The sequence below is a fragment of the Globicephala melas genome, chromosome 19, assembly GCF_963455315.2.
Source record: "Globicephala melas chromosome 19, mGloMel1.2, whole genome shotgun sequence".
In the NCBI taxonomy this organism is placed as follows: domain Eukaryota; kingdom Metazoa; phylum Chordata; class Mammalia; order Artiodactyla; family Delphinidae; genus Globicephala; species Globicephala melas.
In genome coordinates this window covers 13,484,088-13,497,593 of record NC_083332.1, presented here as the reverse complement: position 1 = coordinate 13,497,593, position 13,506 = coordinate 13,484,088, and the positions used below count along the sequence as shown (strand labels likewise).

At 55.2% G+C, this 13,506-nt stretch overlaps 2 protein-coding genes across 9 annotated transcripts in view; one reads left to right on the top strand and one right to left on the bottom strand.

The window, feature by feature from the left end:
- The window catches only part of RYR1 (ryanodine receptor 1), a 118,452-nt gene extending 118,058 nt beyond the window's left edge, over nt 1-394 (top strand). For 5 of the 6 annotated variants that reach the window (XM_060288636.1, XM_060288633.1, XM_060288632.1 and 2 more), the window contains one exon: nt 40-394. In XM_060288636.1, coding sequence (XP_060144619.1) covers nt 40-135 — 96 coding nt within the window. In that variant the 3' untranslated portion in view covers nt 136-394. The remainder of the gene's footprint in view (nt 1-39) is intronic. The other variant, XM_060288637.1, reaches the window with a different exon arrangement.
- Nucleotides 381-13,506, bottom strand: part of MAP4K1 (mitogen-activated protein kinase kinase kinase kinase 1) — a 16,158-nt gene continuing 3,032 nt past the window's right edge. For 2 of the 3 annotated variants that reach the window (XM_060288640.1, XM_030874343.2), the window contains 27 exons: nt 12,497-12,552; nt 12,359-12,406; nt 12,161-12,203; nt 11,999-12,071; nt 11,412-11,543; nt 10,919-10,981; nt 10,727-10,808; nt 9,989-10,105; nt 9,692-9,770; nt 9,159-9,217; nt 9,036-9,079; nt 8,914-8,958; nt 8,141-8,183; nt 7,541-7,703; nt 7,366-7,448; nt 6,889-6,973; nt 5,784-5,860; nt 5,633-5,693; nt 4,751-4,859; nt 4,606-4,664; nt 4,364-4,467; nt 3,661-3,835; nt 3,314-3,379; nt 3,023-3,112; nt 2,868-2,938; nt 2,220-2,275; nt 381-553 (listed from right to left, as the gene is read on the bottom strand). In XM_060288640.1, coding sequence (XP_060144623.1) covers nt 484-553; nt 2,220-2,275; nt 2,868-2,938; nt 3,023-3,112; nt 3,314-3,379; nt 3,661-3,835; nt 4,364-4,467; nt 4,606-4,664; nt 4,751-4,859; nt 5,633-5,693; nt 5,784-5,860; nt 6,889-6,973; nt 7,366-7,448; nt 7,541-7,703; nt 8,141-8,183; nt 8,914-8,958; nt 9,036-9,079; nt 9,159-9,217; nt 9,692-9,770; nt 9,989-10,105; nt 10,727-10,808; nt 10,919-10,981; nt 11,412-11,543; nt 11,999-12,071; nt 12,161-12,203; nt 12,359-12,406; nt 12,497-12,552 — 2,153 coding nt within the window. In that variant the 3' untranslated portion in view covers nt 381-483. The remainder of the gene's footprint in view (nt 554-2,219; nt 2,276-2,867; nt 2,939-3,022; nt 3,113-3,313; nt 3,380-3,660; nt 3,836-4,363; nt 4,468-4,605; nt 4,665-4,750; nt 4,860-5,632; nt 5,694-5,783; nt 5,861-6,888; nt 6,974-7,365; nt 7,449-7,540; nt 7,704-8,140; nt 8,184-8,913; nt 8,959-9,035; nt 9,080-9,158; nt 9,218-9,691; nt 9,771-9,988; nt 10,106-10,726; nt 10,809-10,918; nt 10,982-11,411; nt 11,544-11,998; nt 12,072-12,160; nt 12,204-12,358; nt 12,407-12,496; nt 12,553-13,506) is intronic. The other variant, XM_030874344.2, reaches the window with a different exon arrangement.

Below are 13,506 nucleotides of genomic sequence, written 5' to 3'. Positions count from 1 at the left end.
GATGTGACCAACCAACCCTTCCCCATCCCCCACCCCTAGGAGTCTTACGTCTGGAAGATGTACCAAGAGAGATGTTGGGATTTCTTCCCGGCTGGCGATTGTTTCCGCAAGCAGTATGAGGACCAGCTTAGCTGAGACACCCCCAGCTGGCCCTTCACCCCCACCTCGAAGGTCCTTATTCTCACAGCAAGCCCCTTAGCCCCCAAATCCCTCCCCGCAAGGCGGCTGGGGGAGGGTGACCATGTACTGGCAAAATAAAGTCTGTGCTACACCCCTGACATCATTGTGCTGGATTGTTGACATTGGGGGGTAGGTGGGCATACAGGAATTCTGCCCTCCTCTCCCCCGCCAACCCAAGAAAACCAAGACGGCAGCAGAGACTGAAGTCATGTTTATTCAGAGACAGGGGCACGTCGTGATCACTAATGTGTGTCCGCTGGGGAGGGAGGTGTGGGGACTGGTTCCTAACACCCCGTCAGGGACTCATTCCTGGATGTAGAGGTTGCTGGGGGCAGTAGGATCATCTGCTGGGCGTGTCTCCACCACCACAGGCCTGGGGAAGGAAGAGAGAAGTCAGTTCATTCATGCATTTGTTCATTCCTTCATCTGCAGAGGAGTTTATGGAGTCTTTGCCAGCACAATGCTGGGCTATAGCAGTGAATGAGCACACATGGCCCCTGCCCTCGGGGAGCTCAATCTAGAGCAGGAGACCAACATGAATCAGTGAATCAGATGAATGCAAAGAAGCATGAGGCACATAACAGGGAAACCTAGCCCAAGGGGTCAGCCAAGGTGCCCCCAAAGAAAGGATGGTGGAGCCTGAAAGAGGCTCAGGAGGGAACTTGGTGAAAAGGCAGGGAAGAGTGTTCCGGGCAGAGAGAACAGCCTGTGCAAAGGCCTTGAGGTGGGAGAGAGCCTGGGGTTTGACTGCAGAAGTCATGGTTTGTGAGCTATGACCAGGATTGGGTATTTATCCTGAGGTCACGGGAAGGATTTAAGCAGGTGGAGAGTGACACAATCAGATCTGGATTTTAAAAGACCCCTCTGGGCTTCCTTGGTGGCGCAGTGGTTAAGAATCCTCCTGCCAATGCAGAGGACACAGGTTCGAGCCCTGGTCCGGGAAGATCCCACATGCCATGGAGCAACTAAGCCCGTGCGCCACAACTACTGAGCCTGCGCTGTAGAGGCCGTGAGCCCCACTACTGAGCCCATGCACCACAACTACTGAAGCCTGTGCGCCTAGAGCCCGTGCTCCGCAACGAGAGAAGCCACTGCAATGAGAAGCCCACGCACTGCAACCAAGAGTAGCCCCCGCTCGCCGCAACTAGAGAAAGCCCACGCGCAGCAACGAAGACCCAACACAGCCAAAAATAAAGAAAGAAAAAAAAGATAACATCACCAGTAATGGGACAAAACATGTGCTTCCTGATCTGATGCAGTGAAAGGACACACCATCATTTCTGTGGTATTCCTGCCCCAAACGCTTAACCTGGAAACCTCAAACCCAGTTGAGGGACATTCTGTAAAACAAGTTTCCTGTACTCTTCAAAAGTGTCAAGGTTATGAAAAGCCAAGAAAGTCTGAAGAATTGTCCTAGGCTCAAGACTAAAGAAACATTACTCCAAAATGCAGCCCATCATCCTGGATTATATCCTGGACGAGAAAAAACGTATTATTTTTTGGTTATAAAGAGCAAGAGCATCATTGGAAGAACTGGTGAGACTTGAACGAGCGTGTGAATTAGAAGGTAGTGATATTTCACTGTTATTTCCTTGATTTTGACAGCTGTATTGTGGTTTGTAAGAGTATGTCCTGGCCTTCATTTAGGAAACATACACTGAAGTATTTAGGGGTAAATTGGCATCACGTCTGCAATTCACATGCAAATAGAAAAAAATTGTACATATATGAAAGGGAAGAATAAAGCAAATGTGGCTAAAACATAATATATGGGGAATCTGGGTGAAGGGGATACACAATTTTTAAATTTATTTTTGCAACTTCTCTGAGAGTCTAAAATTATGTCAAAATAAAAAGTTAGGATAAAAATTAAAAAATGAAAATTCCACCTTGGCTGCTGTGTGGGGAATGGACTATAGGGGGCAGAGATGGAAGCAGGGAGACCAGGTGAGAGGATGTCCAGGCCACAGATACAGGTGGCTGGGGATACCTCCGGATGCCCTCTCCACATCAGAAGCCCCCCCTTCCCGAGTTCATACCTGGGGGAGCCAAGCAGACGGAAGGTGAGGGTGGGGTCTCTCAGCTCCTGCAGCAGCTGGGGGAAAAGGTGCTGTGTCAGTGTCTCTCCTTTAAAGAGTGCAGGGGACAAGGTCTCTGAACTCCTCAGGTCCAGAAATAATCATTCTTGCCAACACCGCTCATCAGCTGTGTGACGTCAGGCGAGTTACTTAACATCTCTGCACCTCAGATTACTAACCTTTGAAATCATAGTACCTACCTGATAGGCAATCACGAAGATTAAGTAAAATACAAAACTGTAAGGGCAGAGCCTGACACATGGTGTTCTGTGAGGTAAGCACCATTTTTCACTCCATTTTCCACTCCATTTTCCGGATGAGAAAAGTGAGGCACAGGAAGATTAAGTCATTTGCCTAAGGTCATTCAGCTGGATTCCAACCCAGGCAGTCTGGGCCATGCTCTTAACCCACATATCTCTACAGTGACCCTGGATGAGGTCTGGACCTAAGCGACACTGGGGTAGAGAAGGGGACCCGTCTGAACTGAGCCTAGAGAAAGCTTCTCCTCCAGGACTTCACACCCTGACTCAGTTCTCCCAGTCCATCTGATGAATGAGATGACTGACATGGGAGGGGCTGGGTTGCGGGGGCTGGGACGGAGGAGCTTACCTGGTCCGAGCCTAGAGCCCACACCTGCACTCCATGCTTCCAGAAGGCCTGGAGCCGACCCCCGACCATAGCTGGGAGGAAAGCAGTGCCTGTTACCCTTGACTTTCCCTTAAGCCTCCAACCTGGACCCCGGACCCTATCATCCCGGCACATACCCACGGCCTCCACTGCTTCAGTCATGGGGATCTCTGGAGTTCGAAGCCCCCTGACTGGGGCCCCCTCTGGGGTCACCAGCTTCAGAGACCCTAGAAGGAGGTAGAGCGGGGTCTTTAAGAGCAGTAAGCGGGACTTAGGAGGTTATGGAGGGACGAGACAATAAATTCAGCGTGAGAAGCAAAGCAGGATGGACAAGGACTGGAGGGGCTCAGCGTTTCTGAGAGAGGTACAGGTTCTGGGGTTCGGAGATCTAGGAATAGTGGGGGAAAGGGAGGGAGGAAGGTTCTTACCGTCCATCAACACCATCACCTTGTCTTCCTCGACCTGAGTCACCTGTACTGGTCCCTTGTGCTCTGCTTGAGAGGCGGGGGTTCAAGGACCAATTCCACCTCACTCCGCCTTTCCCAAGCAAGCGGGCTAGGCACCCTGTCCATTCCCAAGCAAAAGGGCTAAACCTCGCCCATCATAGGGTTCCCCAGTTTCCTATCATCAATCTCACCAATTATATATACCCAATGTTCTCCCGTCCCCTCTCGTTTTAACCCCTTTCTCAATTACGCCTCAGGCTAAGCACCGCCCAGCCACCCAGACCCAACCCTCCCAAACTGATAAGCCCCACCCCTCCCAGAGCCTGCACCTGTGCTCATCTCGCCCAGCCAGCAGGAGAGCGCGCCGAAGCGCACGGTGTGGAAGAGCACCGACTTCGCAGGCCGCCCGGGGCTCACGCCGATGCACACGGCGGGCAACTCGGAGCCTGGCCCGGTCAGCAGTGCAAACACCGGCAGAGGCGTAGGTAGCGGGAACAGCACCTGCTGCGGAACGCGCAGGAAGGGGCGGGCTCAGAGAAGGCTTGGGGCGGGGCCTGAGCGGGGGCGGGGTCTTGGAGGACAGTGGGCGTGGGGCTTCCGAAGTATTTCCTAAGTATTCCCTTGCCGAGAAACTTCAGGGGGTGAGGCCTCAGAGGGCTTAGAAACTGACGGATGTGCCCTCAGAGTGGGCGCGGCTTCCGTTTGGGGGCGTGCCGCCTTGGCGACAGAGAGGCAGGGCCCCCGGGGGCTGTGGCCCCAAAGGCAGCAAAGTCTCCTTAGAGACTCAAAGAACCTGAATGGGGTCTCCTTAGAGGTGGGGGGAGGGGCATAGGGCCTGAAGAATAATTAGGCCAGGGGTGAGGAGCGGAGCTGAAAGATCCGTGAGGAGCCTCCAGGTGGGCGGGGCCTTGGGGAGATCGGGGCGGGGCCTCGGGTGGAAGGCCGGATTCGTGGAGCTCTCAACAGAAGCGTAGAGTGGATGACCCTGGCCACCCAATCTGACAAAGTCCCCAGCGTCTGCAGGCTCCCTACCCGGACCAGCAGGAACTTGTTCATGGGCTGGTACCACTGAAGCAGGACCACGGATGTCTCCAATGCCCCACACAGGAACGGGCCCCCGGAGCTCGCGCCTTCTGCTGTGGAGGTAAGGATACATCTTTCCCCGGGCTCTGTTCACCCTGCCTTAACTCTGCAATCCTCTCCGGTCGAGAGGGAGTCCAAGTCCCGCCCCTGGTCCCGCCCCCTCTCTGCACACCCATGGGGTTTTCTCTCACCCACACAGCACGCCCGGCAGCCTTTGGTGTCCTGGATCTTAGTGGAGACCATGTTCTTCCTGCAGAAGAAGGGAGGCGTGAATGGGGGGAGGGACGGCAGAAATGAGGCATTAGAGGGGTCAGAGGTGCCACTGCGGGCTGGTACCTTGCCAGTAGCCGGTGGGGGCTAATGTGAGCGATGGGGCTTCCTGTTCTGGCCTCTTTCCGTTCCAGTAGGCCCAAGATGCTATGAGAATACAGGTGGGGGGTCTTTCCTGCAGTGTGTGTGTATGTAGGGGAAGCAGGCAGTTATAGGACACTGCACACTCCCACCTTTTCCCTATCCCATCACTTGGCCCCATCCCTTTAAAATGCCCAAGCCCTCAAGTCTCAAGCACCTTTATTTACTCATTTTTCACGCAACATATTTTAAATGCCCACTGTAGGCCAGGCACTGTGCTTGGCTCTGGTGAACCATTAATGGTGAGTAAAATAATTACGTTCCCTACCCTCATGGTGCTTGTAGCCACATGACAAATGATGGACACTTAACCAGTCAGATGAAGTTACACACATTACAAAATGTAAGAAAAACATATCTACAAATTCTGCAAAAGTCTGTCATCACAAACTTTTGGCTTCGGGTCTCCTCATAAATTAGAAATTCTTTTACACAAAGTGTTTATAAAACAATGACACATAATTTTAATCTACCACTTGCTCGCTCTATTTTAGTAAAGCATGGAACAAGTACTAACTGTCATCTGAACATCAAAGAAATGTAAAGACTGACTTCTTGTGGAAATTACCTCAAAACTGACTTGAGAGGTGGGCACTACTGTGAGCCCCATTTTACAGATGGGGAAACTGAGGCTCAGGGAGAAGTCTCTTGCCCCAAGTCCCACAGTGGAAAAGTGGCTGGAATTTGAACTGTAGGCTCTGTGAAGGGGGAGCCTAATTTTTTTTTTTCAGCCATGCCCAGCTATCTCCCAACCCCTTGACTCCTTAAGTTCTGACTCCCCACCCTCCCACCCAGCCATAACCAGACCTGAGAGAGACATGAGGACATTGTTGATAGAGTACACCCAGGTAGTCCGGCTAGAAAAAAGCTGTAGAGGAAGGGGAGATGGCTCCTGTAAGACCCCAGCAACCCCAGCTCCAGCCCCCACCCTTGGCCCATCCTAGGTGCTGCCCCTCACCATCTCCAGTGTGGCCTCCTGATCATTTCGGTTCAGGATGAAAATGCCTTCCTCGGCCCCCAGAAGCAGGTGCTGGTCTGGGGAGCACAGACATGAGGATGCTGGGACCTGCCTCATAGTGGGGGACTTCCCAGACCCCCCTATGGCCCCAAACACTGGTACTCTGTTCGCCAGCCCTGACCCTCAATTCTCTGCTCTCCCTCCAAACTGACACTTCCGGCCTCTGTTTCCCCAAATCTGAACTCAAACCCTGACCAGTTCCCCTGAGCTGATCTCACTCTCACCAGCCTCTGACCACCACTGGTTCTGGTGGTTCTTCCATCCCTGACTCGCAAATCCTGACCCTCTGTCCCCTCAATTCTGCCCCCAACATTAGATATGACTCCCCAAATAGCCCTCTAAATTCTTTCCCTCTTTCTCCCCAGTTCTGGTCCCTGAATGCTAATCCTATCTCAACACTGAACCTCAAATTCAGATAGCCTTCCATATGGCTTTTTCTGTCCAGTGTGACCCCGAAAACTCTAATACTGTTTCCTTAACATTTATCCCTCACTGACCTTGTCTCCACATCTTTGATCCCCAAACTCTCTCCCCTTCTGCTACATTCTAATCCCCAAAACTCCTGGCCCCCAAATCCTGATCCCAGTCTCTCTACCATTAACCTACAACCGAGGTTAATGGGGTCCAACTGTCCTGGATCTTGTACCCCAAACTCTGACCTGTCTGCTATATCTGACACTCCTTTTTAAAAATTTATTTATTTTTTATTTTGGCCACACCGCACAGCATGTGGGACCTTAGTTCCCCCGACCAGGGATCGAACCCCTGCCCCCTGCGGTGGAAGCGCGGAGTCTTAACCACTGGACACCCGGGGAAGTCCCATATCTGACACTCCCGGCCTCCAAACTCTAATTTTCCTAGTCTTCACTCTCAAACCCATCTTCACTCTACCCATCTTTGATCCCTCAACTCCACCTGTAACTCCTGGCTGTGCCCCTGCCTCAGCTCTGCCACTCTCTCCCCTCCCCTGTCCCTGCCTTTGTGCCTTCCATTAAGGGCCCTCCCCGTCCCCACCACATTCTCCATGACCCTCCTGAATGCTCACCCTTGGTGGAGGGGTGCGTCCAGGCTGCCGTGCTGTGGATCCGGAGGGGGCAGCCATTGAATAACTTTACAAGAAGGGCACATCCCTGGGTGGGCCATGGGGGCGGGGCAACAGCAGATCCAGCAAAAGGGACGAGGGGACCGGAAGGCATGGTGGTTAAGATTTGGAAGCAAGAGTGCCAAGGTTCAAATCCTGCCTCTGCTTCCTCAAAGGTTTATACCTTGGAAAGCTACTTAACCGCTCTGTGCCTCAGTTTCCCCAGTTTGAAATGGGGGATAACACCTATCTCTACGACATCTACCTCTTTCTGTGAAGGTATACACCTTGTAAAGACACGAGATCAGTGTTTGGCACAGAGGAACTGCTCAACGTATGTCACCTGTTATATTATTAGTCTTCCCAGCCCAAGCCCCCCACTCCCACCATGCATCCCCAGTCCCATCCAGAGGTGTGAGTCCTCAGCACGGCTGGCCTCACCTTTCTCTTCATCTTTTCCTTCTTGGGGGGCAACAGTGGGGGCTGGTCAGGCTCCCAGGGGGCTGGGTTCCAGAGTGAGGGTTCTGAGATGGGGTGGGGAAAATCAGCCCCCAAACCCCCCTAACCCTGCCACACCCCACCTCTGCCCACCTCCCACCCCAGCCTGCCCTGTCACCTGAGTGGGCAGTTAGGTGGGGGCTTCGCGTGACTGGGGGAGGCCCAAGATGTGGGGTGCGTGGAGGAGGCCCACTGGCACATCGGACCAGCACCCCCGGGCTCAGCTGTCCCTCATCCCCAGTTTCCCCAGGACCCTCGTCCGATGGAGAACGGAACTTGGGCTTTGGAGAGAGAGAAGGACGGTGGGGGAATACATTAGATGATCTGAGAGAGAGGGCGCCCTTCAATCTGCCTCCACCAGCACTGACAGTAGGTCATGGCTCTGACCCTCCCCACGATGTCCGACCACCACTCCAGCCTTCCCCTCTAACCCACGCCCAACATCGACACATGCCAGCAACTAAAGGGCGAGTGCTGGGTGCAGCAGGCGTTTCCAAGGACCAGCTACTGACCAGTGTCCATCGGGCTAAATATTCTGAGTCCCACCCCTAGGGTCGGGGTTACCACTTCCAGATCCCAATGTGCTTATCGTCCCAGTCTTCCCAGAATTCAAAGGACCCGGCATCCCAGACTCCAGCCCTAGAGGGCTCAGTATCCCAGCATCTATGGACTCTGGCCTCCTGGCCCCGTGGCCCCCAGCTCTGACCCAGGGCCTTACCTTGGGGGGCAGCGGAGGAGGTGTGTCTTCTGCAGGGGTGGGGCTGGAACACAATGATGGGGTAAGCAGGCGCGGGTGTGGGGAACAAGCACTGGGGAGGGTTGGGGCCAGAGGTCTGAGCTCAGGAGGCTCAGAGGGCAACGCGGTCTGGGCTGGGGCCGGGGGCTAAAGGACTGATAACCATGATGTTAACGGTAACAGCAACTCCTGGATATCGAGTGCTGACAGTGCAGCAAGTCTCTGCACCTTCACGCCCGCCTTGGAACACAGATCCTATGAGCTCCTGGGGTCAGGTTCTCACTTGGTGCCAGGCGCGCTGCCCGTGAGCCCATGACAGACGAGACGTGTGGGATGGATGGGTGGGCCCTGAGGCTGACACAGGCCTGGGGCTGGGGGAGATGGGGGCCTGGGCCGACTGCTGGGGCTGAGGGCCTGACATGGGGGAAAGGTTCAGCCTGAGGCTGGGTGAGATGAAGAAAGATGAGGGCTGGGGGTTGAGGGTTAGGACTGCCGTTGAGATCTGGGGATGGGAGCAACCTCTGGCCGGAGCCGGGGACTGAGATGTAGCAGGGGGCCCAGGGTTGCGTTGGGGTGGGGTTGAGGGTCAGGGGTCCGGCGTGAAGGAAGGTGGGGGCATTGAGGGTCCAGTCAGGGGTCAGGGGTCAGCACTGAGTGGTAGAAGGAAAGCAGGGGCTGAGGCTGGGGTCAGGGTGGAAGGAAGGCGGGGTCGTAGGAAGGTGGGGGCTGGGTGGGGGCCTGTGGAGCTGTCTTACATGTCCACGTCGTCGTAGTCATCATCAGACTCTGACAGGTGCCTCCTGAGGAGGGACAGGTATAAGCCTCGGGTGGTCCCCGCATGTAGCCCAGCCTGCCTCCCACCCTGAGGGTCCCTGACCTAGGACTGCTGCTCTTGAAGTCTCCAGGGGGCTGTAAGTGAGCCTGCGGGATAGTAAAGGGTCAGCAGTGGCCCAGTGGGAGGGGAGGGGAGGGCGGCTGGGCGGCAGGGGAGGCATCTCACCGTGTCGGCTGTGGGTCTGGACTCCATGCCTCTGAGCTTCCTGAACTCCATGTGCCGCCCTGGGGGTAACACACAGTGAGCTGGGGACGTGGATTTGGGAACAAAAAGAGTAGAATTGGGGGTGGGGTCTGGGATCAGGGTCTTAGGACTGGAGCTGTCGCTCCAGGGGAGGGATCTTGGTTTACAGGGGTCTCATTTGGGGGTCAGGGTTTGAGATCAGGGAGCTGGGGGCTCAGAATGGTTACAGAGTGTTTGTTTTGAGGTTCCAGCTGGGTACCAAGGATCAGACAAAGATTTCTGAGGTCTCTGGGAGTCCTGGTGGTTGTGGGAAGTCTCAGGGGGTCTGTCTGCAGGACAGAGAGGTAGGGGTCTCTAGAGGCACTTTGTAGATCAGGTGGTGATGAGGTTTTCTCTGGGGTCTCCTGTGGGGTCAGATGGTGATGGGGTTCTCTGGGGCCTCTGGCCGTCTGATGAGGGGGCATCTCTTGGCTTATAGGATCAGGTGTCCCCGGACGTAGGGGTTCTCTACTCACGACAGCAATCCGCGTCTGGGATCCCCAGAGAGCTGGAGCGATGGGTGGATCTGATCCGCCGAGGGATGGCGGGGGGGAGCTGGGCAGAGCAGCGACTGCATCAGGACCATGCCCTCTAGCAGCCCTCACCACCCTGTGGGCCCAGCTTGGAGCCCTTGGTCCTCCCATAACCTCTGTGCCTCCAGCCCTGCGCCAAGCTCCCCATCCTCACTGGCTTTTTTCCTTCTAAGACAGGCAGCAAGGGGGTGCTCCAGGCAGGGGAACAGCGTGAGCGAAGTGGGGGGGCGGGTCCCTCACCTCAGGCTCCTCATCTTCAATCTCGCCAACAGGGGCCCCCTTCCCTGGGTTCCTCAGTTTGTCAAGAAGATCTACGATCAGGCCTCTGTTTAGCCCAGGCTGGGACACCAGTTGATGCTGGGGAGGGGAGGAGGGTGTCAGCAGACAGAGGGCTGGGCTGGAGAGAGAGGGTTGGGACGAGGGGCTGGAGAACCCATCTAAGGGAATCTAGTGGGGAAGTTGCCAACAGAGGAAGACGCAGGGAATTCTGGGGACCTGGGGGATTCTGAGGAGTCTGACGGGATTAGATAAACTTAGGGTAGGGCACTTCCCTGGCGGTCCAGTGGTTAAGAGTCCCCGCTTCCACTACAGGGGGCACGGGCTCCATCGCTACTCAAGGAAATAAGATCCCGCGTGCGCGCATCGCGGCCAAAAAAGAAAAAATAGGGTAGTTGGAGAATTCCAAAGGTGTCTTAGAGGGGACTGGAGTTCCCCTGGAATTCCAAAGCACAGCCAGGAATGGGTCCTGAAGCCCCTGGGAATTTGTGAGTTTTAAGAACTCAGCGTATCTTGGAAAAAGGTCTGGGATACAATTTGCAGAGTCTTGGGGATCCCTGGGGAATTCGGAGGGACTAGGGACTTTGAAAGGGCCATGGGGGTTCTGTGGGATGAAATTATCAACGTTCTAGGGAGCTGTGGGAGGCCCTGGGGGATTCCGGGGGTGAGTCTGGGAAGGCTTCTCTGGGATGGGAGGTTTACAGTGAGCATCTTGGTGGCGCTGGGTCGTTTCTTGGGGCTCTTAGTGAGGGTGACTTTGACAAAGTTGTGGAAGGCAGCCGACCTTGGGAGGAAGAAAGCAAGTTCTGCGGTGAGGGCACCAGAGACCCTCCCATCAGACCATCGCCCCTGGCTCCACCCTCCCTCTCCCTCCTTCCCATCAACCTCTCCTACCATTTGCCTTTTTCCTTTAGCCTTGGGGGCTGGTAGCCACTCTTGGTCATGAGGAAGAGAACTCTGTAAACAGAGTAGGACAGAATATGGGGATCAGACTTTCCAGCGGAGGTCAGACCTCATGGCTCAAGGGAACCCCGATAGCACTAAGATCAGCAGAGAGCCAAGTGGGGGACAGAATGAGAACGAGGGTTAGGATTTACAAGGCATGGGATGCCACTTCTAGGGGATACTGCTAATCGCATTACAGAGCTCCTGCAGTCTCGCAGGGAGCCTCAAGATGGCGCTCCCCGTGTTGGGGGCTCCTGGTGTGGAGGGCTGGAGAAAAGGCTTTCTGGGCTCAGGGAAGCCTGAGGGTCTCGGATGGAGCTCAGAGCAAGGGGGTGTCTCCTGTAGGGGGTCTCATGGTGGGGAAGCAGGTTGGGGGCTGGTGTCCAGGGTCAGAGTTGAGTGGGGTAACTGGGACTAGGGGGACATGCCCACATCTGCCTACCTGAGAGGGTGCACGTCAAAGAGCGGTGGTTGTAGCTCGGCTAATTCGATGGCTGTGACGCCCAGGGACCAGATGTCACACAGCTCATTGTATCCCCCCTTCAGGGCCACGGCCGCCACTTCTGGAGCCATCCTGGGGGCAGAGACCCTCAGAGAGCCAGGGCTGACACAGGAGGACGAGGGGAGACTTTTGTGGGGGGTAGGAGAGAGACAAGGAGAACGGGGCATACAGAGAGATAGATGCAGAGAGAAACATAAAGATGGAGAGAGACAGACATAAAGACGGAGCGAGGTAAAGGCAGAGAGACAGAGACAGAGAGAGAGAGAGGGAGGCAAACGTGGACAGATATGGAAAGACAGAGAGATCAGGATAAAAATCAACACAAACACTGAGAGGAACAGGTGGAGGGGGCACAGAGAGCCCTAGGTAAATGGAAAACTCAAAAGGGAGCCCAAGAGAAGACAGAACATTCAACAGAACAAGGTAGAGGCAGGGTAAAAAGCCAGGATGGAGATTCCCAGAGATCCAGGCTGGGAAAAGCTGCTGCCCCCTGCACCACCCCCAGCTGCCAGCCAGGCACCCCTCACCAGTAGGGTGTCCCAATGAAAGAGAGGCGTCGAGCCAGCGTTGCCCCGATCTGGGCCGAGATACCAAAGTCAGCTAGAGGCAGAGGGAGAGATATAGTGACCTCTCCTGTCCCCTTGGGCCCCCAGCCAGTCCCCCTCCAGAGCCCCACCAGCCACACTCACCCAGTCTGACCTCCCCAGCATCATTGATGAGGATGTTGGCTCCCTGGGGAAGAGGGGGCGATTAGAGGCTCTCAGAGATAACCCCCAAGTCCAATGCTGCCGCCACTCCCTGTCCCACACCGCCCCGAGCCCTCCAAGCACCACTCCCATATCCTGGGCTCCCCACCCACCAAGGCCACCTTTCTGCCCCTAGACCACCTTGATGTCCCGGTGTATCTTCTTCTGTGAGTGGAGATAGGCCAGTCCCTGGGGAGGAGGGTGGACACGGGGGCTGTAAGTGTCCGGGGGCTGGAGCAGGGCCCTGCCCCTACCCAAGCCCACAGAGCATCTCCTCACCTGGAGCACTTCCCGGCAGACATAGCTGATCTGGAGCTCTGACAGGGGGCCTGTCACTGCAAAGGTCACCCCGGTGCGGTGTTGGGTGCGGGCCAGGCCCCTGGCCGCCTCCCACACCAGCTGAGAGGGTGCCACATAGAGAGGGGGAAACAGGATGGGACAAGTAGGGGGAGGAGGCAAAGGGGTGGTCAGCAACAGAGAGAGGGGCAGCGATGCAGGGAACCAGAGGCCGGAGGGAGAGGGATTCGTTCAACAGATATTTACCGCGTGCCTACTGTGTGCCAGCCACCGTGGCAGGCACCGGGGATACAGCTGTGGACAAAAGAGGCAGAGATCCCTGCCCTCATGGACAGAACATTCCGGTGGGGGAGAGGGACAGTAGACAAGATAAACAGGTAAGATATACAGTACGTGAGATGCTAATAAATAGAAGAAAAATAAAGCAAGAAAAGACAACAGGAAATATGTGTGGGAAGGGGTATGACATTTTACACAGGGTGATCAACCCTGAGAAGGTGATGGGGGTGAAGATGGGAGCAGCAAGTGCAAAGGCCCAGAGGCAGGAGAGTGCCTGGTGGGTCTGGAAAGCAGTAAAGTGGATGGAGCGGAGAGGAGGTGTGTCTGCTTGGGGTGTGCCAGTGGGGGTCAGACTTGCCGGCTGTGATGAGAAATTTGGGCTTGGCTTTGGAGGGAACTGGAAGGTATGGAAGGGCTCTGAGCAGGGGGTGATGTCACTTTGTAAAATGAGGAAAGGCAGAGAGAGACAGGGAGAGAGCCAGAGAGAGAAAGAGAATCAGGAACAGACCCAAATTGAGGCAGAGAAAGAAAGACATGGTCGGAGAACAAAAAGTGGGAAAACAGACATGGTGAGAAAGAGAGACACAAAGGAGTGAAGAGGATACACTAGAGAGAGACAGTAGGCAGAGGGGTTAGAGACCAGGTCTGACGGGCTGGCAGGGTGAGTCACTTCCTCTCTGTGGGCCTCAGTTTCCCCCTCTGAGGACTTCTTA